This window comes from Microcaecilia unicolor, chromosome 8, assembly GCF_901765095.1.
Source record: "Microcaecilia unicolor chromosome 8, aMicUni1.1, whole genome shotgun sequence".
In the NCBI taxonomy this organism is placed as follows: domain Eukaryota; kingdom Metazoa; phylum Chordata; class Amphibia; order Gymnophiona; family Siphonopidae; genus Microcaecilia; species Microcaecilia unicolor.
In genome coordinates, this window is record NC_044038.1 from 201228899 (window position 1) to 201251925 (window position 23027).

The 23027-nt window shown below is 42.9% G+C and overlaps 1 protein-coding gene across 2 annotated transcripts in view; it reads right to left on the reverse strand.

The window, feature by feature from the left end:
• The window catches only part of SLCO4A1 (solute carrier organic anion transporter family member 4A1), a 63500-nt gene extending 42659 nt beyond the window's left edge, over positions 1-20841 (reverse strand). For both annotated transcript variants that reach the window (XM_030212513.1, XM_030212514.1), the window contains exons 1-3: positions 19962-20841; positions 14771-14861; positions 12095-12216 (exon numbers count right to left, since the gene is read on the reverse strand). In XM_030212513.1, the coding sequence (XP_030068373.1) occupies positions 12095-12216; positions 14771-14861; positions 19962-20769 (1021 nt within the window). In that variant the 5' untranslated portion in view covers positions 20770-20841. The remainder of the gene's footprint in view (positions 1-12094; positions 12217-14770; positions 14862-19961) is intronic.
• Between the last annotated feature and the right edge of the window lie 2186 nt (positions 20842-23027).

Here is a 23027-nt window from a genome sequence, read left to right on the forward strand (position 1 = left end):
CCTGTTTCGGCACTGGACGTCTTGCAACTAATCAGCTGTTGCATCTCCCTTCCTCCTGTTTGCCCTAACTGCAGATCTGTGGAGAATGCTCCGGGCTTTATTTAATCTGCCAAGATTAGCCTGTTACAAATGGATTCCCCTTCTTCACTAGCAAGATTACAATTAGACTAACTAGATTACAATCTCATCTCCTGCCACCTCCTGGCATAATCATGTTCTCGTCCTCCATAACTCAAATTCTCTACCTGTCAGCCCTGTTGCACTCCGTCCTAACTGCTACTGAATCCTCTTATGGCCACATTCCCATCATCACTGGACATAGGAAGCTCTCATCCCGCACACCATCTTGCAACTCGTCACATGCTGATCAACTATCTGTCTCTGTTGCCTCTAAGTCCCATCCTCGCAAGCAATATCATTACTCAACGGTTCCCATTGTGCAAGCGAAACAAGTGCAATTCCAATCTTTACATGTGGGCTATGTAAATGCGAGATCAGTAGTGAGCAATCCTGAAATGATATCTGACTAGATCTCCTCCGACGCTCTAGATATGTTGTTCATCACAGAAACCTGGATAAGAACACCTAAAGACCCCATTGTATTAGATCTCTGCCCTGCAGGCTACAAAATCATCCACTGGGACAGAAAAGACAAGCGAGGGGGCGGGTTAGCGCTCATTTACCTCTCCTACCTCATAGTAGATACAATTTCGGTTTTGACCTCCTCGTTGCTGGAAGTCGCTGCTGTCAATGTTCATCACTCCTCCCTTCATGGCCAGCTAGCCTGTGTGCTGATTTATAGACCACCAATTTCCTGGTCAAGCAGTCAATCTGTGCTTCTGGATTTCATCTCTAATGTCTGCATGAATAACTCGAATACACTTTTCTTGGGCGATCTTAACCTCCATTTGGATAATACCACCTCTCCAGATGTATCCCAGTTCCTGGATTTTCTCCACCTTTGTGATCTTGAATGTCCTATCTCAGGTCCAACTCACTGTAAAGGCCATTCACTGGACTTCCTCTCATTTAAATTTTTAGAAGATCGTAACTTTTCTGTTCATGATATTGACTGGCTGGAAACGGCCTGGTCGGATCACTTTAAATTGCAGTTCACCCTGCATTGGCAAACCTCAAGTCCCCTCCGACCTCGTCAGTCTCACCAATATTACACCAGAGGCGTCATCGACCCCAGCTTGTTCTGGAGATCTCTCTACAGTCATGGCTTGGATCTGCAACCATCCTCGCCCAATTATCTCTCCGATTGGGACCACACTTGCAAAACAGTATTGAATACAATTGCACCCCTGCGTCTTAAATCCTCGTACAATCGTAGATTATCACCTTGGTTCTCAACAGAACTGAGAGCTTTGAAATGTGAGGTACGACGTACGGAAAGAACTTGGCGAAAATGCAAAACCGATCTGGCTTGGGAGGCCTGGAAAAGTAGTCATCGCAAGTATAAATATGCTATCCGATCTGCAAAGCGCACCTACTTTTCATCTAAGATGCAGGTGGCAGGCCGGGACATCCGACAGATATACCAGCTACTAAACACCTTTCTAGATACTCGCAAGTTAGAATGCTCCAGTGTTAATCCTCCTTCAGCTATACAACTAGGATCTTACTTCAAGGAGAAAATCCTTACCCTGCGGTCTTCAACCGTCAGTAACCTCTCTGAGGTGGACGACTTCCTGGCATCCCTGGTCGTGCCATTGGGCGCTTGCCCGGCTGACCGCTATTGGATCAAATTCAATCGCCTGTTGCCTGACAAGGTGACTATGGCTTTACGTAAATTCACAAATAAAAGCTGCAGATTAGATGTATGTCCAACCCACCTCCTAAAAGTTGCACCAAAATGTTACATTGAAGAATTGACTTGTTACCTCAATTATATGTTAAACGCAGGTTTTTTCCCGTCAGGCCATGGAAACATCCTTCTCACCCCAATCCCAAAGAATCCTAAGATCAAGCCAGATGTCATCTCCAACTATCGTCCAGTGGCTTCGATACCTCTAGTTATCAAACTGATGGAAAGTCTGGTCAATGTTCAGCTCAACGAGTTTTTGACTAATTTTGATATCCTCCACCATTCGCAATCAGGATTTCGAGTTCATTACAGCACGGAGACAGTCCTGGTCACTCTCTTATCTAACTTTAGACGAGAACTATCGGTTGGACGGAAGATTCTTCTACTACAATTTGACATGTCTAGTGCTTTTGATATGGTGGATCACGAACTCCTGCTCCATCTACTGGATTCTTTCGGCATAGGAGGGCCAGTTTTGCATTGGTTCAAGGGTTTCTTGACTTCAAGGTCCTATCAGGTCATGGTGAACTCCCACACTTCAGAACCGTGGAATGCTTCCTGTGGGGTCCCTCAGGGCTCTCCTCTTTCACCTACCCTGTTCAATATTATGATGATGCCGTTAGCCACAGCACTTGCAAACTTAAACCTCAACCCTTTCATCTATGCGGATGATATTACAGTTTACATCCCTTTTCAATCCTCAATATCAGAAGTTGCCAACCTCATAGATGCATGTTTCACCACTTTAGAACACTGGGCCAAGGTGTTCCGATTCAGGCTCAACAGGGAAAAAACTCACTGTCTCATCCTCTCGTCCACGTACGCTCATGTATCTGACACTATGCTTCCAGTTCTGGGCTCGGCCCTCCCGATTGCCAACAGCCTGAGACTTTTAGGAATACATCTGGACTCACATCTCCAGCTGGTTGATCATGTACATTTGGTCACCAAAAAAATGTTCCAGGCAATGTGGAGGCTTCGGCGCATCAGATACCTCCTTCCAAGAGACTTGTTTCGAACCCTTGTCCACTGGCTTGTCCTATCCCATCTGGACTATTGTAGTGGTATTTACGTGGGTTGTCAGGCCTCCTTATTGAAAATGCTCCAAACGGCTCAGAACACTGCGGCGAGGCTCATCCTTAGAGTAAGGCGTTTTGAACATGCCGAACCCCTGCGCTTTAAACTTCATTGGCTACCTGTACACGAGCGAATTGCTTTTAAGATCTGTTCCCTGACGCATAAAATCATCTATGGGACTGCACCGGAATACATGCTCCCCTTGATTGACCTTCCGCCTAGAAATGCCAATCCTGCTGCTCGGTCCTATCTCTACCTCCATTTTCCGACCTGTAAGGGAGTAAAGTACAAGAAAATCTTTGCCTCGTCCTTCCGTTACTGGAGTCCCAAACACTGGAATTTGTTACCTCATCACCTTAAAACTCAAGAAGACCATGGCCTTTTTAAGAAGTTGTTAAAGACATTCCTCTTTGCTAAGACTTACTCCTCAACTTACAATGTTGATTAATGTATCCTTTGTCCCCTTCCCTATCTAGTTCACTCTGTTAGATGCTTGCATAACCTTTAAGTTTGTACTTTTATTTAACTTACTGTAAGCCACATTGAGCCTGCACGAGTGGGAAAATGTGGGATATAAGCAACAAATAAATAAATAAATAAATAAATGACCCTCCCATTTCCGCAGATCTCGTGCCTAACTTTATGTGCATTAGTCCCAATTAAATCCAATTAGTGACAATAATTGCTTGTTAAAAGGCCAGTTATTGGCACTAATTGGCTCATTATTCTATTAAAGTGCGTGAGGAAATCGGGACTGTACCTAAATTTGTGCATACAATTTTTGGCAACTTTTATAGAATCAGGGGGACAATGTGAGAGTGCAGAAATGGGTTAAATGACAGGCCTTGAATTACTCTCATTTCCCTGTCAGACACTTGACTTTCATTATAGATCCTTTGTAACTGAGATTTTAAAGGCAATGGATTTTTAATGTCTGTTTGTTTATGTTGAGTATTTTATGTATGTTTTTATTTTCTGAGCTACTTAGTTTTAAGCGGGTGATACATTTTAAAATAAATAAAATAAAATAAATGAGTTTGTTCCATTAGAAAACTAGTCCTAGCATAGACTTTCTTCTTAACCCTTTCTTTTATCTGTCTTTTCCTTTCTCTTGTCACCCCTCCTGATTTTTCTCATTCTATGTACTTATCTGCTGGCAGACAGCTTTTAATCTGCAGTACCAGGCACACGGTAGAACATTAAACATGCTTTGCATAGGCAAGTAAAAGGCCACTGTTCAGTATAACTGCTCAAGTATAAAGGCAAATGTCCACATAGACTTATTACATTTAAAGGGCTTGATCATTATGGGCTTGGTTTTATAACAAGGCACCTATGTGAGAAAACCAAAAATGTGCCTGTTTTAAAAAGGTAACATAGGTGCTTATCAGGCTCATTTTCGACAAAGAAGGACGCCCATCTTTTGACACAAATCGGAAGATGGGCGTCCTTCTCACAGGGTTGCCCAAATCGATATAATCCAAAGCTGATTTTGGGCGTCCCCAACTGCTTTCCGTCGTGGGGACAACTAAAGTTCACGGGGGCGTGTCAGAGGCGCAGCAAAGGCGGAACTGGGGTGTGCCTAACACAACGGCGTCCTCGACACATAATGGAAAAAAAAGGGCGTCCCTGACGAGCGCTTGGACGACTTGACCTGGTCCTGTTTTTCTTATGACCAAGGCACAAAAAGGTGCCCGGACTGACCAGATGACCACTGGAGAGCATCGGGGATCACCTCCCCTTACTCCCCCAGTGGTCACTACCCCCCTCCCATCCTCAAAAAACATCCTTAAAAATCTTTTGTGCCAGCCTCAAACTCAGGTCCATCACAGCAGTATACAGGTCCCTGGAGCAGTTTTAGTGGGTGCAGTGCATTTCACGCAGGCGGACCCAGGCCCATTCCCCCCTACCTGTTACACTGGTGGTGGTAAATGTGAGCCCTCCAAAAACCCACCACAAACCCACTGTACCCACATGTAGGAGCCCCCCTTCACCCCTAAGGGCTATGGTAGTGGTGTACAGTAGGTTTTTTTGGGGGGGGGCTCAGCACACAAGGTGAGGGAGCTATGTACCTGGGAGCTATTTATGAAGTCCACTGCAGTGCCCCCTAGGCTGCCCAGTTGGTGTCCTGGCATGTCAGGGGGACCACTACGAATGTTGGCTCCTCCCACGACCAAAGGGCTTCTGAGATGGGCGTCCTTAGTTTCCATTATCGCCAAAAATCAGAAACAGCCAAGTCTAGGGACAACCATCTCTAGGGATGACCTAAATGTCAAGATTTGGGCGTCCCCGACTGTATTATCGACACGAAAGATGGACGCCCATCTTGTTTCGATAATACGGGTTTCCCCACCCCTCCACCGGGACGTTTTGCGAGAACGTCCTCAGCAAAACTTGGGTGTCCCTTTCGAATATGCCCCTCCAAGTGTCTGAATAAAATAGACATCCAACTGCATGGAAATGCCAATCCTCTAAATTCGTATCCTACACATGTACACACATATTTTATAAAATGTGCACATACATCACAAGTCTGCCTCTGCTCTGCCAGTTCCACCCCCAGAATGTCCAAGCACAGATCACGGCAAAGAGATGCACACTCACCATGCACACATATTTTCCCTGGGATTCTTTATATGGCACTTTAATTTCCGTGCAGAAATCAAAGTGTATTCTATAACAATGTGCATAACTTAACCGGTTAACTAGCTAATCAGCACTGTTAATTGGATGTTAACAAGCAATTAACAGCACTAACTGGCATTAAATATGATTTATGAGCACAACTCACTAAGTGTATTCTGTAACGTGGTGTGCCTAAATTCTAAGTCGCATAGTTGAAAAGGGGGCATGGCCATGGATGGGGCATGGACATTTCTAAAATCTATGCGCTTTGTTATAGAATACACCCACTCTGCAAGTAAAACATGGCATAAATGGCCGCGACTACATTTGGTAACTTGGAGAGGCGCTTGGTGTTATTCTATATACCGTATGGAAATTTAAGCCTATTCTATAAAATTTAGGTGTACCTATGTGTATTTTTTTTCCGCACAGAGTTTTCAGGCACCTTATATAGAATCTAGTCCTTTATGTGCCTATGTAGTTGTGCAATTTATAAAAGGCCTGTTTCACATGGAAAATAGGGTTTACATGTGACAAAGGTTCAGTTAAAGCAATACTTACAAAATATGCACATGTCAATTGCCTACTAGACAGCTGCCCAAACTACATGATGGAAAACCCACCAGATTAGTTCATCAAATGCTTAACTGAACACCTAGAATACATGTTCTTGAAAGGCCATTTCCTTTCTGACATGGGCAACATCATATTCACTCCAATCGCTAAAGGTGCCACCAGAAAGATCAGTGAAATCACTAATTACAGGCCAATGGCATCAATACCACTGCTGACAAAAACAATGGAGAGACTAGTAGAAAATCTAACACACTTCTCAGTCCTTCACAGCTCTCAATCACGCTTCAGACCATGCTATAGCACTGAAACAGTCATAACCAACCTGATCACAAAATTCAGAATAATAATAAGCCAAAGCCAGAGAAAACTACTACAATTCGATATGTCAAGCATCTTCGACCGAGTAGATCACATAATATTAATGACCCTGCTCGACAACATAGGAATAACCGGAGCAGTAGCAGCCTGGTTCAACAGTTTTCTAAGAACTAGATCCTACCTTTTCAAGATGTCCAATGAATTTTCAGCCTCCTGGTCCCTCAGGGTTCCCCAATATCACCAAAATTATTCAATGTCCTGATGGCTCCACTTGGCAAGAAACTGGAAAACAACGGGTTTGAAACCATTCACATACGCAGATGATGTCACCATCTACATACCTTTCAACAACAGCATCACAGTAATACTGGGTAAGGCCAAAAAAGGACTCAACCTCATAGAAAATTGGGCCACAACTGTCAAACTTAAAAACTGAACCAAGAAAAAACCAAAGTCCTGGTTTTATCCAGCAAGCACAATCCCACTACTTACCAAAACATCATAATAGATCAACAATTGAAACACAAATAAAAATACTAGGAATCATTCTCGACAAACATCTGACCCTTGAAGACCAAGTTGCTGCTATCACGTCAAAAAGCTTCAAAACACTATGGAAATTGAGAAGAATCAAAGACTATTTTCCCAGACAGTCATTCTGTCTTATAGTACAGATGCTGATATTGTCCCAACTAGGCTACTGTAATGCAGCATATGTAGGCTGCAAAGAAACCTACTACGATTGTTGCAGACTGTCCAAAACACAGCAGCGAGATTGATATTCAAAAAGTTTAAATATAATAGAGCAACCCCACTACTAATAATGCTACACTGGCTCCCGATCAAGGCCAGACTATTTTTCAAAACCAGCACAATCATCTTCAAAATACTGTTTGGCATGTCACCGTACTACATGCTAGACATGATTAAATTATCACCAAGAAATGCAAACCCAGGAACCAGAGGTTGCCTACTACTTCACCTGCCCAACTGCAAAAACATACTATATAAGTCCACCTACACAGCAGGATTTAGCTACCTGGGCTCAAAATGGTGGAGCTCAATTCCTATAGTCATAACAAGCATCACGAACTACCTCCAATTCAGAAAAGACCTAAAGACCTACCTCTTCAGGAAATTCTATCAGCATAATATGCACTAATCATTCTGGAACAACAATACACAATACGACCTCTAACTGTAATGCATCTTTTCATTTAAAAAATGAACTAAGACATATCATCCCAAGAATTCAATGACTATTCCATATGCACTAATAGTTATCTTGCCAACAACCTTGTATATGTAGTTGAATCAATGTAATCTCTAACAACTGTTAAATGTAAGCCACATTGAACCAAAACTCATTTTTGGATAATTGTGGGATACAACTATGAAATCAATCAATCAATCAACTCCCCCATGAATGTGCTCAAGTGGCTTGTTATAAAATTACCCGTGGAAATTTGCATGTACTGAGGAGGTACACAGACACGTTATAGCAGGATACTTATGTGTCTTTGTGAAATAGACTTCTGCAATGATTCCTAGTAGTATACAAGTGCTCTTGCACAAATTTACACCTGCTCCAAAGAAGCTGTAACAGAGTGTGTGTTCCCTATGTGGGTATTGAATGTATTTTATAAAGTACGCCCATATATTGCATCTCCAGCCATGCTCTGCCCAAATGATGCCCCACGAAGGCCTACATGCCATGATCCCTCCAAGCTGCACAGCAGTGTGTGCCTGAATTCCTACAGGTGGGAAGGTGGTGCTTCAATATTGCATTCTCAATTGAAAGGGTCAAGCAGGTCTGTAGAACAAGTGGAACGAGGCGGGATTGGTGCTTATGCAAATACTGTATAAAGTATGAACATATGCCTAGCAGCATGCATTTGTGTCTACTATGTTGACTTTATAAATAGCCACAAGAAAGTGCCCAGGTGCCAATAATCTAGATCAGGCCTTGACAACTTTTCTTGGGATTTAGGAGCCAGGTCATAAACTTAGGAGCCCCCCTTTCTCCTGTTATCATTGTCTCCAATGAAATAAGGAACGGGGTGGGGGGGAGAAGAGATCAGCTCCTTCAGGCCCTTATTTACTAATGGGCATCTTTCGACATAAATCGGAAGATGGACGTCCTTCTCCCAGGGTCGTCCAAATTGGTATAATCGAAAGCCGATTTTGGATGTCCCCAACTGCTTTCCATCGCTGAGGTGGCCAAAGTTCAAGAGGCGTAGTGAAGGCGGGACTTGGGCGTGCCTAACACTTGGACATCCTCAACCCATAATAAAAAAAAACAAGGACGTCCCTGATGAACACTTGGATGACTTTACCTGGTCGTTTTTTTCTTACGACCAAGGCACAAAAAGGTGCCCGAAATGACCAGATGACCACTAGAGAGCATCAGGGATGACCTCCCCTTACTCCCCCAGTGGTCACTAACCCCCTCCCACCCTCAAAAAATATCTTTCAAAATATTGATTGCCAGCCTCAGATGTCATACTCGGGTCCATCACAGCAGTATGCAGGTCCCTGGAGCAGTTTTAATGGGTGCAGTGCACTTCAGGCAGGCGGACCCAGGCCCATACCCCCCTACCTGTTAGGTTTGTGGAGGAAACAGCAAGCCCTCCAAAACCCACCAGAAACCCACTGTACCCACATCTAGGTGCCCCCCTTCACCCGTAAGGGCTATTGTAGTGGTGTACAGTTGGGGGCAATGGGGTTGGGGGGGGAGGGGTTGGGGGGCTCAGCACACAAGGTAAGGGAGCTATGTACCTGGGAGCAATTTATGAAGTCCACTGCAGTGCCCCCTAGGGTGCCCGGTTGCTGTCATGGCATGTCAGGGGGACCAATGTACTACAAATGCTGGCTTCTCCCATGACCAAATGGCTTGCATTTGGTCGTTTCTGAGATGGACGTCCTTGGTTTCGATTATCGCCGAAAATCAGAAACGACCAAGTCTACGGATGACCAAATCTAGGAACGACCAAATTTAAGGATTTGGATGTCCCTGACCGTATTATCGAAACGAAAGATGGATGTCCATCTTGTTTCGAAAATATAGGTTTCCCCACCCCTGGGTCGGGATGTTTTGCGAGGACGTACTCATGAAAACTTGGACATCCCTTTCGAAAATGCCCCTCCACGGCTGTGTTTCATCTTACTTATCCATGGGAAAAAGTAAGGGCCCCTTTTACTAAGCTCCATGAGGCTCTATGCGCACACAACGAGCGCCAAAATGGACTTACCGCCCGACTACCACACAGCTCTTGTGGTAATTTCATTTTTGGTGCATGTCTGCTACATGCCAAGCAGGGGCGTAGCTATATGGGGCCATGGGGGCATGGGCCCCCGTAGATTTGGCCCTAGCCCCACCGCCCCCTTCGACACACCCTCCCGCCGCCGTCGTATACCTTTGCTGATCTGCAAGGCTTCTGACTGTTTCTGTGAGTCTGACGTTCTGCCGTTGGTGCTGAGCCCGCTAAAACCACCATCGGAGCGGGGCCAGACCAAGTACTGATGACCAAAGTAGGCAAAAGCGGCATGTCCATGGAAGTAAAGCAAAATGTTCAGGAACCAGTAACCAAGAGCTTACCCCCGCAGTGCACACAAGACTTAATAGGCTCAGACATACAGAATAATAAATATACTCGCAGAAAACAGCCAGTCTCATGACCTCCAAGGCACTGAAACCCCACAATCTTCCCACAGCACAAGCACTCTCAAGGAGAACTGCAGTGGCTGTTTTTTTAAGATAGAGGCAAGAGAAAAAGAGAAGGGAAGACTGAGATAAAGAGGTAGAAAGTGGCAACGGGGAAGCAGGGAGGGACCTAGACCACTAAGTTTATACCTGAGGAACAGGATATTCTGAACCCCAAATTCAATTGAACCTGCAAGCAAGACAGGAGGCCACACAGAAGTCACCACAGCACACAGGAGCTGCTATCCTGCCTGCTGGAGATAGAGAATACTGGCTTGGTTGCTAAGTGCAGGCACAACTCATTACAGTTCTCTATCTCCACCTGCTGGCAGATGGTCACAACCCATTTGTCTGGACTGATCCTTGGGATATAACAGAAGTTAACATTTACATTCCATTTACAGACAATATAGTTGAAATCCTGCCTATTATCAAGTCCAGTTTGGATCTGATGGTATCCTGGACTGCTGATTTCAAATTAAATCTAAAGAAAAACAAAACCAAGTTCCTAATCCTGATTAATCCCTATCACCATATGGCTATGAGGAACTTCACTATAGATAACATGACTTACCCGTTAGTTACTACTATGAAAATCCTAGGTATAACTATTGACCAGTATCTATCACTTGAACCTCAGGTTGTCCTTCTTTGTTAATTGTACAGTGCTGCGCAACCCTGGTAGCGCTTTAGAAATGTTAAATAGTAGTAGTAATATCCAGTGTCTTGAATAGATTGTGGAGGCTGAAGCGATTGAGACCCTTCTTTCCGAATTCAATCTTCCATTATTTGGTCCAAACACTAGTACTCTCTAAGTTTGGCTAGTGTAATGTTGTTTACTCAGGTTTAAAATACTCTTTACTCAAGAAACTTCAATCAGTGCAGAACACTGCTGCCCATCTTGTTTGTCGAATTCCTTGTTATACCAAGGCAACACCTCTCCTGGCTCAATTACATTGGCTTCCAATAAATTCTCAGATTACCTTTAAACTCTGTGTACTTGTTTATCAGATTTTATATGGTTTATTACCTTGCTGCATGCAAAACCCTATAGAACTGTCTTTATGAAATGTTTTTCCTACATCTAGGAACTATCTCATCCTTCATTACCCAAGTCATAAGAAGCTTCACTATAAATCTATTCATACTGCAGGCTTTACCTATCAAGGTACGAAGCTATGGAATTCTCTGCCTAATCCATTAAGATATGTTACCGTACCTGTTTCGTAAGCTGTTGAAAGCATTTTTATTCAGTAAATCCCTTACTCAAACTTGTAATTGTTAGCTCTCGGGCATGCTTGGAACCCTGCTCTTGTTATTCAATAGTAGTGAAGTTTGTGCATTGTATTATTACTATGTATGCTAATAATAATTGTATTGTGCTTTTTGCAAATGTTTATTGTTAGCCACATTGACCTTCAAACTTGTTTGGGATAATGTGGGATATAAATGTCAAAAATAAATAAATAAATACTGCACTAAAACATTACATTTATCTTTATTACATAATATAAACGTAATAAACATAAACTAAAAAATGACTCTCATACATTTAGGGACCTGGATAAATATCACTGACTGGGATATTCAGAGACTTTACCCAGTCAGTGCCAGGATGGTCTGTGGGTGAACACTGTCTTCTAACCAGATATCTAGCCAGATAAAGTTAAAACAACTAAAAGGGTGGGGTTATTTCAGTTCCAATGGCTGGCGTTTAATTAATACACTGACTGTCACTGTTGAATATTGACTCATTAGCTTGTAATTCCTTTGAGGACATAGAGATACCTACTGTATCTGAAAGTAACTTGCCCTGAGCTACAAATAAAGTTGAAAAAAAAAAAGTAAAAAAATAGTGTGACGTCACTAGTTTATGCATAAAAGCCTTTTATAAAATAAGGCTTACAGAATGGTAAAGTGAAGAACAGATGAATACAATGAACTGGTTACTGCTTTACACATGATATTCACATAGAAGAATGTACCTGGCAATGTTCGAGGGTAACCTAAGATGGGAAAAGAGATGAGAACTGATGCTGCTCCAGCTCCCAGGAACCCTATCCACCAAGCTCCGACCCATAGCGGGTTTTCAGGAGAAAGATCAGTGCTATAGGAAAAAAAAAAGAAAAGAAACAATGACCTTGCATTCACAGTATGCAGATACAAAGGGCAGCATAAGTGTACCAGGTGGTCCTTGTCTGCTAACATCTATACTGCAATAACTGAGCAAGATTGTTTAACAATTGCTTTTATATTCTGCACTGGATCTTGCCTCTGAGGTATCTTTCCTTTACAGTTTGGTCAACACCTTCCACAGATTAAATTCCACAGGAAGAGGGATTAAAGATCACTCCTTCCCTGAGTCCCTGGCAACCTTAACCACGATTAATAGATCATCATTACTATTACTCTCCTGTCCACATAAGAAGTCACTGTAGGGTACATTCAAGTACAGGTATTACTTCCTGTAAATATTCAGCCAGCATCAGGCTGCATAGTGACTGCCTGATGCCAAAAGTCAGACCCAATATTCAATGTCAGGCCATATCCAGTGACTGGCATTGAATATCCTGTTTCATTTTTGACCGTGGCAACTTAACCGTCTATTTTAACCAATAAACTAAGCCGGTTTGATGCTGTGTCACTCAAATATTCAGAGAGACAACCGGTTATCATAGTCCCATCCAAAAAACACTCAGAACCCACCCCCTGCCATACGCATATTTTGAGTTTTAAATATGAATATTCCGGCTTTCTAAAATTGGGATTTAGATGTGCATGTAACATACTGATGCAGAATGGAACAAACCTGCTTTTGTCAGTGGAAATAGGGCCCACATAGGCTGTGAACTGGCCTTTCCAGAGGACTTACCTTTGGCCTCTTATTTGACATCTGCTTTGTCTCTGTATCCCCCTGCCATGGTCAGAGATCTTCACCCCCACCCCTTATGAGTTTGTAACTGAGGGAGAGAAACATTCCCTTTTTTTCTGTACTTGCATGTTACCCTGGCCAGGCTCTGTTCACATGTACATATTTGATTGGTTGCCCTGACCAGCTCTGCCCTCTTTTGGGCTGGGCAAAGTAAGAGTATAACTGTACTATGCACTGGTATGTTTTAGGGGAAACTTCTTTTGGACTTTTTTCTTTTCTTTGGCTTTTCGGTCTGGAGGAGTAGCCAAATGGTTAGTGCAGTGGGTTTTGATCATGGTGACCTGGGGGCAATCCCCACTGCAGCTCCTTGTGACTTTGGGCACTTAACCCTCCATTGCCCCAGGTACAAAAAACTTAGATTGTGAGCCCCCTAGGGACAGAGAAAGTATCTGAATATAATGTTTACAGCACTGCATATGTCTAGTAGTGCTATAGAAATGATTATTATTATTATTAGTAGTAGTAGTAGTAGTAATATTCCATATCTGTGCACTGTGGAGATACAGCCACAAGTCTCTGCAGGCCAGACCCTTCATGCCCCCTCTCCATGCATGGGAGGTTAGAAACTGCCATGAATACCATCTGTCTGTAACCAGACTCTGTGTGAGCTGATTATTCTGAAGGCAACATATTAAAGGTATTTACTGTATCCTATTTCCTGAGTGAGTGTGTGTGAATCTGTAGTCTATGCACATTTGTCACCTGAAAATACAAAAGAACTCACAAGGTACCAGCAGGAGTCATTACACTTCTAGATCATATACATGTCTAAATGCTGGTTTACACATATCTAAAATGTGAATAGAGCTTTTAAACTAAATGCCTTAACATGAGAGGTTTAACATGTTGTTCATGATGTAATGAAATCCACAGCCATTCAAAACAGCTTCTTACCCATTAGAGTTGTGAAAAAGTACATGTGCAGGTACAATAATGTTATACCCTTGGGCAGGTATAGTTAAATTTTTGAGATAAATTCTTTACTATCTGCTTCATTTACATGAACACTGCATCAAGGGCATAGCCAGACACCCAATTTTGGGTGGGCCTGGGCCCAAGATGGGTGGGCAGAAGAATCCTGCCCCATCCCACAGGTGATTTGGTCTTCTCTCACCTGCATGCTATATGGTCTCTCAAAACATCCCCCCTCTCCCGCATATCTTTTAAATAGCAGATTTTCACCGGCAGTGAACAGCAACTAATACACTCATGTTGGCCCCACAGCCTTCCACTGACACAACTTCCTGTTTCCGCATAGGCAGGAATACGTCAGAGGGAAGGCTGTGTGGCTGGTGTGAGTAGTATGTATCAGCTGCTGCTCGCTGCAGGTGAAGAGCTGCTATTTACAAGGTATGCAGGAGGGACAGTTGTTGGGAGTTTTCAACTGGTGGGACTTGGGAATCCCTGCAAGCCACATCATAGGTGTGCTGCTACTGGGTGGGCCTGGGCCCACCCAAGCCCACCCTTGGCTACGCCACTGCACTGCATTAACGTGCTTTAATGGAAGGTGTTAGCACATGTGTTAACACAGTGGTTCCTTAGACTGTGTAAATATGTACAAGAAGAATATCATATTCACTGAAGCTGAACTGGAATGGCTGAGTGGGTTTGAAAAGATAAGTGGATTGCATGAAATACTGAATACAGAATGATTCTTAAACCACTTTTCCCATATATATTCCAATTGGTTTATGATAGTTCTGCAAAATATATGCAGATGTTAACTTACTGAACACTGATTTCTGTAAAAGTTTTTAGAAATCTTCCTCCAGCCAAGTATCCAACCGCAGGTCCAATGATTGCAGCAGTGTAGAAGATACCTGAAGACAAAAAGAATTTTGGAAAGGGTGCAGTGCATCATCACATCAATTAGAAGAAAACTTCCTTCAGATCACATCAACTGTTGCTTTACACTTCTTATTCTAATTTGTCCTAAAATTTCTCTGTTCTCTACTTGAACATCTAACGACATCATTAACGTCTCTAATGTAAGATGATATGAAAATAAGCCAAGGACAAAATTGGCTAAGGCCACTGTCCTGCAAAACATTAATCGTAAAAGTAAATATCCAGGAGATATGATCGTAGGATTCTTTTCTGGCTGCATACGAAAATATAAGGCCAGTCAAAGATTCCCAGTTAGTCACCTATTGATATAGCTGAGGGATGCTGTAATCATGAAGCTTAGGAGTTCTATTGACGTCTAAATATTTGGTTCTGCGTAGAGCACAGGGAGGGTTATTTTATAACCAGGCACTTAGGTAGGAAAGGCGCATTGGCATATACATGGCAGCTGTTTTATTAAGGCTACTAGCCTTTGAGCCCGTAAAAACGGGCTATTATAGGAAGGGGGGGTTGAAAGGCCCGCCCCCGCCGCCGAGTTCGCCGCTGCCCCTCCCCCTCCGAATTCGCACCCCCCCCCCCCCCGAGCCGTCACCATCCACCTTCCACCCGGCCGGGCCCTCGCTCCGCTATTGAAACAGCGAGGGTCCGGGAACGCAGCACTGAGCTCTGCTGAGCTGCCGACGTCGGCCTTCCAAGTTCCTTCTTCTTCTCTGCCTGTCCCGTCCTCGTGTGACGTAACGTCGTCGAGGGCGGGACAGAGGCAGAGAAGAAGAAGGAAGGTTGACGTCGGCAGCTCAGCAGAGCTCAGTGCTGCGTTCCTGGACCCTCGCTGTTTCAATAGTGGAGCGAGGGCCCGACCGGGTAGAGGGTGGGTGGCAGTGGCGACTCGAGTGGGGGGAGCATTAGACGGCGGTGTACCTCCCTCAGAAATGCGCAGTACAGACCCTCTCTGTTCCGGCCCCCGTCATCACGTATTGACGCGAGGGGAGGGGGCAGAGAAGGTCTCTACTGTGCATTTGCGAGTGAGTACGACACTCGCCTTTTATATATATTGATATGATATGCCCCTATATCCCTTTATGAAGTAGCCTCTCCAAAAGCTCCCACACAGTGTTACATCTACTCTGAGGTAGGGGTAATTTTCCCTAAAGTCAGGTGCACAATTTGGGGCACAGATCACAGATCCATGCACAAACTAATTAGCTAATTAATAACAATTATTGGCATTAACAAGCAATTAATTGGCAGTACTTAGGCACAGAACTGCCTTACACCCTATTCTGTAACATGCGCACCTAAATTTCATAGCGCACAGTTAAAAAGGGCTATGGCCATGGAGGGTTGGAGTGTTCCCAGAAATTAGGTGCAATATTATAGAATACCTGCATTTGTATTCTGTAAACCTCAAAGACGTAATGGGGAATTTGACAAACTGAAGAGGACTCGATGGTATATATCCCAGAGTATTGATAAAATTAAAATTAAATTGCAGAACTGTTGCTAGTAATATGTAATTTATCTTAAAATCAAGCATGGTACCGGAAGATTGGAGGTTGGCCAATGTAACGCCGATATTTTTAAAGGGTTTCAGAGGTGATCCGGGAAATTACAGACCAGTAAGCCTGAGCTTTGTGCCAGGCAAAATGGTATAGATCTTTATAAAGAACAAATTTGCAGAGCATATACATAAACATGGATTAATGAGACAAACCAGCTCATTTTCAAAAGAGAAGGGCGCCCATCTTTCGACACAAATCCGGAGAAGGGTGTCCTTCTCTCAGTGGCGCCAGAATCGGCTTAATCAAAAGCCGATTTTGGGCGTCCCCAACTGCTTTCCATTGCCGGGACGGCCGAAGTTCCTGGGGGCGTGTCGGAAGGGTAGCGAAGGTGGGACAGGGGTGTGCCGGGGCGTGGTTAAGAGATGGCTGGCTGCGGCCGATAATAGAAAAAATGGGCATCCCTGGCAAGAATTTGGTCCACTTTTTTTGGTCCCTTTTTTTTTAGGTCGAAGTCACAAAAAAGTGCCCGAACTGCCCAGATGACCACCGGAGGGAATCGGGGATGACCTCCCCTGACTCCCCCAGTGGTCACTAACCCCCTCCCACCCTCAAAAAAATAACTTTAAGAACTTTTTTTGCCAGCCTCTATGCCAGCCTCAAATGTAATACTCCAGTCCATGACAGCAGTGTATGCAGGTCCCTGGAGCAGGTTTAGTGGGTGCAGTATACCTCAGGCAGGTGGACCCAGGCCCATCCCCCCCTACCTGTTACACTTGTGGTGGAAAATGTGAGCCCTTCAAAACCCACCAGAAACCCACTGTACCCACATGTGGGTGTCCCCTTCACCCCTTAGGGCTATGGTAGTGGTGTATAGTTGTGGGGAGTGGGTTTTGGGGGGCCCAGCACCCAAGGTAAGGGAGCTATGCACCTGGGAGCAATTTGCCAAGTCCACTGTAGTGCCCTCTAGGGTGCCCGGTTGGTGCCCTGGCATGTGAAGGGGACCATTGCACTACGAATCCTGGCCCCTCCCATGACCAAATGCCTTGGTTTGGTTCGTTTTTGAGATGGGCACCATCAGTTTCCATTATGGGGGAAAACCGAGGGCGCCCATCTCTAAATCCGGCGATCTCAGCATTTAGGTCGAGATTGGGGCGCCCCCAACCGTATTTTCGAAACGAAAGATGGACGCCCATCGCTTTTGAAAATACAGTTGGCCCCGCCACTTCGCCATGCCATCCTCGGAGATGGGCGCCCTTAGCGATGGGCGTTCCCGTTCGAAAATGCCCCTCAAAACCAACATGGATTTAGTGAAGGGAAATCTTGCCTCACCAACCTACTACATTTCTTTAAGGGGTGAACAAGCATGTGGATAAAGGTGAGCCAGTCGATATTATGTATCTGGATTTTCAAAATGCATTTGACAAAGTACCTCATGAAAGACTCCAGAGGAAATTGGAAAGTCTTGGGATTGAAGGTAGTGTTCTATTGTGGATTAAAAACTTGTTAAAAGATAGAAAACAGAGAATAGGGTTAAATGGTTAGTATTCTCAATGGAGAAGGGTTGATAGTGGTGTTCTGCAGGGGTCTGTGTTGGGACCGCTGCTTTTTAACATATTTATAAATGATCTAGATATGGGAATAACTAGTAAGGTAATTAAATTTGCTGACAATACAAAGTTATTCAAAGTTGTTAAATCTCAAGAGGATTGTGAAAAATTGCTAGAGGACCTTATGAGACTGGGAGACTGGGCATCCAAATGGCAGATGATGTTTAATGTTAGCAAGTGCAAAGTGATGCATGTGGGAAAAAAGGAACCCGAACTATTGCTATATGATGCAAGGTTCCACATTAGGAGTCACCGACCAGGATAAGGATCTACGATACATTGAAACCCTCTGCTCAGTGTGCAGCGGCGGCGAAGAAAGCAAATAGAATGTTAGGTATAATTAGGAAAGGAATGGAAAATAAAATCGAGGACATTATAATGCCTTTATATCTCTCCATGGTGTGACCACACCTTGAATACTGTGTGCAATTCTAGTCACTGCATCTCAAAAAAGATATAGTGGAATTAGAAAAGGTACAGAGAAAAGCGACAAAAAATGATAAAGGGGATGGGATGACTTCCCTATAAGGAAAGGCTGAAGCGGCTAGGGCTCTTCAACTTGGAGAAAAAATGGCTGAGGGGAGATATGACAGAGGTATATAAAATACTGAGTGGAGTGGAATGGGTAGACGTGAATCACTCGTTTAATCTTTCCAAAAATACTAGGACTAGGGGGCACACAATGAAGCTACAAAGAAGTAAATTTAAAATAAATCAGAGAAAATATTTCTTCACTCAACATGTCATTAAACTCTGGAATTAATTGCAAAGAATGCGGTAAATGCAGTTAGCTTAGCGGGGTTTAGAAAAGGTTTAGATATATCTTCCTGAAAGAAAAGTCCATAAGCCATTATTAAAATGGAGTTGGGAAAATCGATTATTTATTTCTAGGATAAGCAGCATAAAATGTATTGTACTGTTTCGGGATCTTGCCAGGTACTTGTGACCTGGAATGGCCACTGTTGGATACAGGATATTGGGCTTGATGGACCTTCAGTCTGTCCTAATATGCCAGTGCTTATGTTCTTTATGTTCTCATGTCCAAACTGACAAGCAGGGCTATATTTGCATTTTATTATTGATAACATTTAATTAATCATCTCTTTAATCATTTTTGAAGTGAGTAACAATAGAAATAAAAAGAATCCCCCAATATAGTCAATATAAAAATTAACCCAAATAAATCATCTCACAAAATAGCATATATCTTAAAATAAAATCTAAAACATAATACAGAAGTATCAAGAAAGGTGTGGACCAAATAATCTAGAAAAACACCCACCCAAAATTTTTCACCATTGTTTAGCTTGTTTCAAAAACAAATATAGCTCTCTATTTTACAAATCTGTAGAGAGATTTTACACCCTAAAATTTCCCTGATCCTTAAATTTGGGTCTTAATGTTCTAAACAAGAGTACACATTATCACTTTGCCTTTACCCTCGTACAGTTATATTTTAAGGGGGTCTTTTACTAAAGCTTAGCTCAAGTTATCTGCAGCAGGGTCCATAAGAATAAAATGGGCCCTGCTGCAGATAACTCAAGCTAAGCTTTAGTAAAAGACCCCCTAAAAGATTATTACAGATATTGTACAAGATGAGAAGCAAGCTAATTCTCTTTTGCTATATAGAAAATAGTTTGGGTTGCTGAAAGGAGGAAAACAACAAGGAAAGTGTCTTTAGACTCTTTCTCACTTATTTGGAGACAGTCTGCAAAATCCCTGTAGGCTATGCAATTAAATAGTTAATTCACAATCTGGAAATTCAAATTTGTGAAAATAACAAGGGAAGACCTATAGATCATGACTAGAAACTTGGAAATTCTTCCGTTTTTAATTCACCTGCAATTTACCACGACCCATGTGTAAGTCCATCGCTCCTGAGATAACACCAATAAAGAATACATTTGCTTTCCATACCTGACCAGATTCAAAGTAGAGAAACTTTCCCCAGTAAGACTACTTTACTCACCAACATACACAGGAGAATAGTTTGACTTGACATTTTCATCCAAATAAGTCACCCCCAGGGTGTAAAGTGGGGTGGCTCCAATCCCATGAAGAAACTGCCCCAGCATGAAGACAAATCTGTGTTTGGAGAGACTTGAGGCACTTTCTGAACACTTCTCTGTACTGTTGGAGTAACACATACCCATCTTTTCGGAAAAATTCACTTCATAAATGCTAGTGGCAAAATGGGGCAATGCAAACACTAGAGAGCCAATGCCCATAATCAGGGCACCCCAGCCGAGCCAGTGAGGTTTGTGCCCATTGCCCCCACAGTAACTCACAAATGTCAAACAGATACATGCTGCTATATCATAAGAACTTGCAATCAGCCCGCTGTGGCTGCTACGTAGGTCGAAGCGACGCTCTATTGAGGTGATCACTGTGTTAATGAATCCATTTACTATCAAACCCTGCAGAAAAGATAGGATGGAAAGGAAAAAAAGAACACCTTTGGGTGTATTGAAAAACTGTACCCAAAGTGGTGTAAATGGTCCCCAACCACATAAATTCTCCTCCTCAGATGGTGATGGTACAAATTTAATTTCACAAGTGTCCCCCTCATCATACTGCACTTTTGTGACAGATTTTCCGTTACAGAGAAGCTCGCTGTAAGATTCGGATGAGCTAGAAGACTTTGAATGCAAAGCCCCATTACACAGTGAGCCAGACGTGTCCAAATCAAACTCATCAGCACTGAGAGAAGATGTGTTGTAACAGAGAAGCTCCTGCTTGAAATTAAAGGAGTCTTCTACTGATAAAGTTTGAGGCATTTCCACCAACAGACACCTACAGGGGTGGCTCGCTTTTTCTTTTCTTTCCTTCTCTCTCAAGATCTTCTCAAAAGCTGATCAGGTACTGGGATTGTTTCACAGCACACCATCGATTCCAAATAATATTCAGAAAAAAAAGATGAAGATATTCAAAACCATTTTGCTCTGCAAAACAAATAAATAAATAAAAAATAAGCAGCCTCTGTACAGCAAACCTCATAAATACACTAGTTATTACATTTGTTAAAGTATTTAAAAAGCCTTTTTGTAGCTGAGGGTCTCCTGACAGATTTTCAAGATAAGAGATTCCAAGTTGTTAGGTTGTGAAGACGCTACATTAACTCACAGAAATATGAAAAAGCATTAAGGTAGAACAGTGTGAGCAGAAAAGTGCAAGAGTCTGTAACTGTTGACTTCAGAGTTATCAGCTTATATATGGACAATTTAACTAACTTCCACGTATCAAAGCCACTGGCAATATGAGTACTGGTAATCCTTGGCTTCCCAGCAGCAGATACTTTCTTTTGCCTGATTACAATGGATTTCCAGACTCTCTGCCAATTAGAAGCCAACCAAAACTGATTTTTTTTTCAGTTTTGACCAAAACCGCCACCAAAACTGTCTGATGTGTTTCAGTCAAAACCAAAAGTGCAGCCAAAAACTCATCACCTGTTTTCAGCCGAAGTTTGGTTGTGTGAATGTGAACCAGTGAGGGCCACTGGGAATTGTCAGAGCTTGAAGTTTGCATCCCTCTGCTAAATCCACAGTATCCACGCCAGAATATAATAATTTAAATAATGAAAGACCATATTTTACCTCCAAGCAAAATAGCCCATATATAATTTATTTGTTGCATTTGTATCCCATATTTTCCCACCTAACTGTATATAATAAATATAAACTACTTTGGTTGTATCACTGAAAGGCAGTATATCAAATCCATGACCCTTTACATGGACCACAGCTAATGAAAATGGAAACTAAAAACCATGCTGCGATAGCCTGGCTGTAATTCCTGTTTAGCAAGCAGTAAGCCCGCATTGGGCTTACCGCCGCTTGGTAAAAGGGGCCCAAAATTAGATTGTGAGCCCTCCAGGGACAGGGAAATACCCAATGTACCTGAATATAACTCACCTTGGTGTAAGCAAAATCCAAATCCCCCCAAAAGTATGTATAATGACAAGAACAAGCATACTTGCATGTGACTTTGGTGTTTGAGGGTGAATTTTACACACACACACACCAAGCGCAGATGCTATTTACATGTATTCTTTTTAATATATGCATGGTCAAAAGTATTGTATATGTGTTCATTTACACCAGCTCCCTAGCTAGTTCATTATAGACGCATTTTCTGTTGCTTCAGTGGGGCGGTTTTATAAAGACTCATAAGTGTATCTTCACAACATAGGCGCCTATATGGCCTTCACACATAGGCTTCCTGTTATACAATTACCTTCCACATGCCTTATGATTCTTACTCCACTAATAGAGGCCTGCCAGTGCTATGATCACTGAAAATGAGAAAAAAGTTTAAACCTGGTTACAGAATTATCTCCTGCTACAGAGGTTCTTCCACCAACTGCTGCTGAGAACAAAGCACTCTGCACAGCCTCCCTTCCTCCTCAGGCAGCTTCAGCAAGTTGCTAGGAGACAGAAAGCACCAATGGAATCCCTTGCTTTGTAGAACCCGCGAATGAACGGGCCAATTACAACTGTCTTTCCATTCACAGGAAAACGCTAACTGGACTGTCAATAGTGAACCGTAGCCAATTGAAGCACTCCACTCATGGAACAGCTGCCTAAGAAATCTGCTAAGGAAACTAAAGGGCATCTCTCTTCATAAACATGCACTCCCCCTCCCCCACACGCTGGCAGTGGCTTCCTTATGTCCTTGACCAAGCTGATATACTGATAAAGGTTCTTTGAGTTGAAAGAGGAGATAAATCTTCCCTTCTGGTCCCTGTGGCAGGCTGTGGACCCCGGAGGCTGTGCTATATATGTGGCTGGCCCAACTGAACTCAAGAAACTTTATTGACAATTTGTATATAGAGTTAGTCAATGACATATGTGCTACAATTTATTTATTTATGAAAAAATGTGATGTAGTACTTCCTATATTTAATAAAGCAAAACAAAATAAAAGACAGTTGTATGTGGAGTTTGACAGAGGTGTGATGTAAACCATTGCCCAATAAACCCAAAGGATATTACATAACTGAGCAGCATAGGAGGTAGACAAACCAGGCCCACCTTCC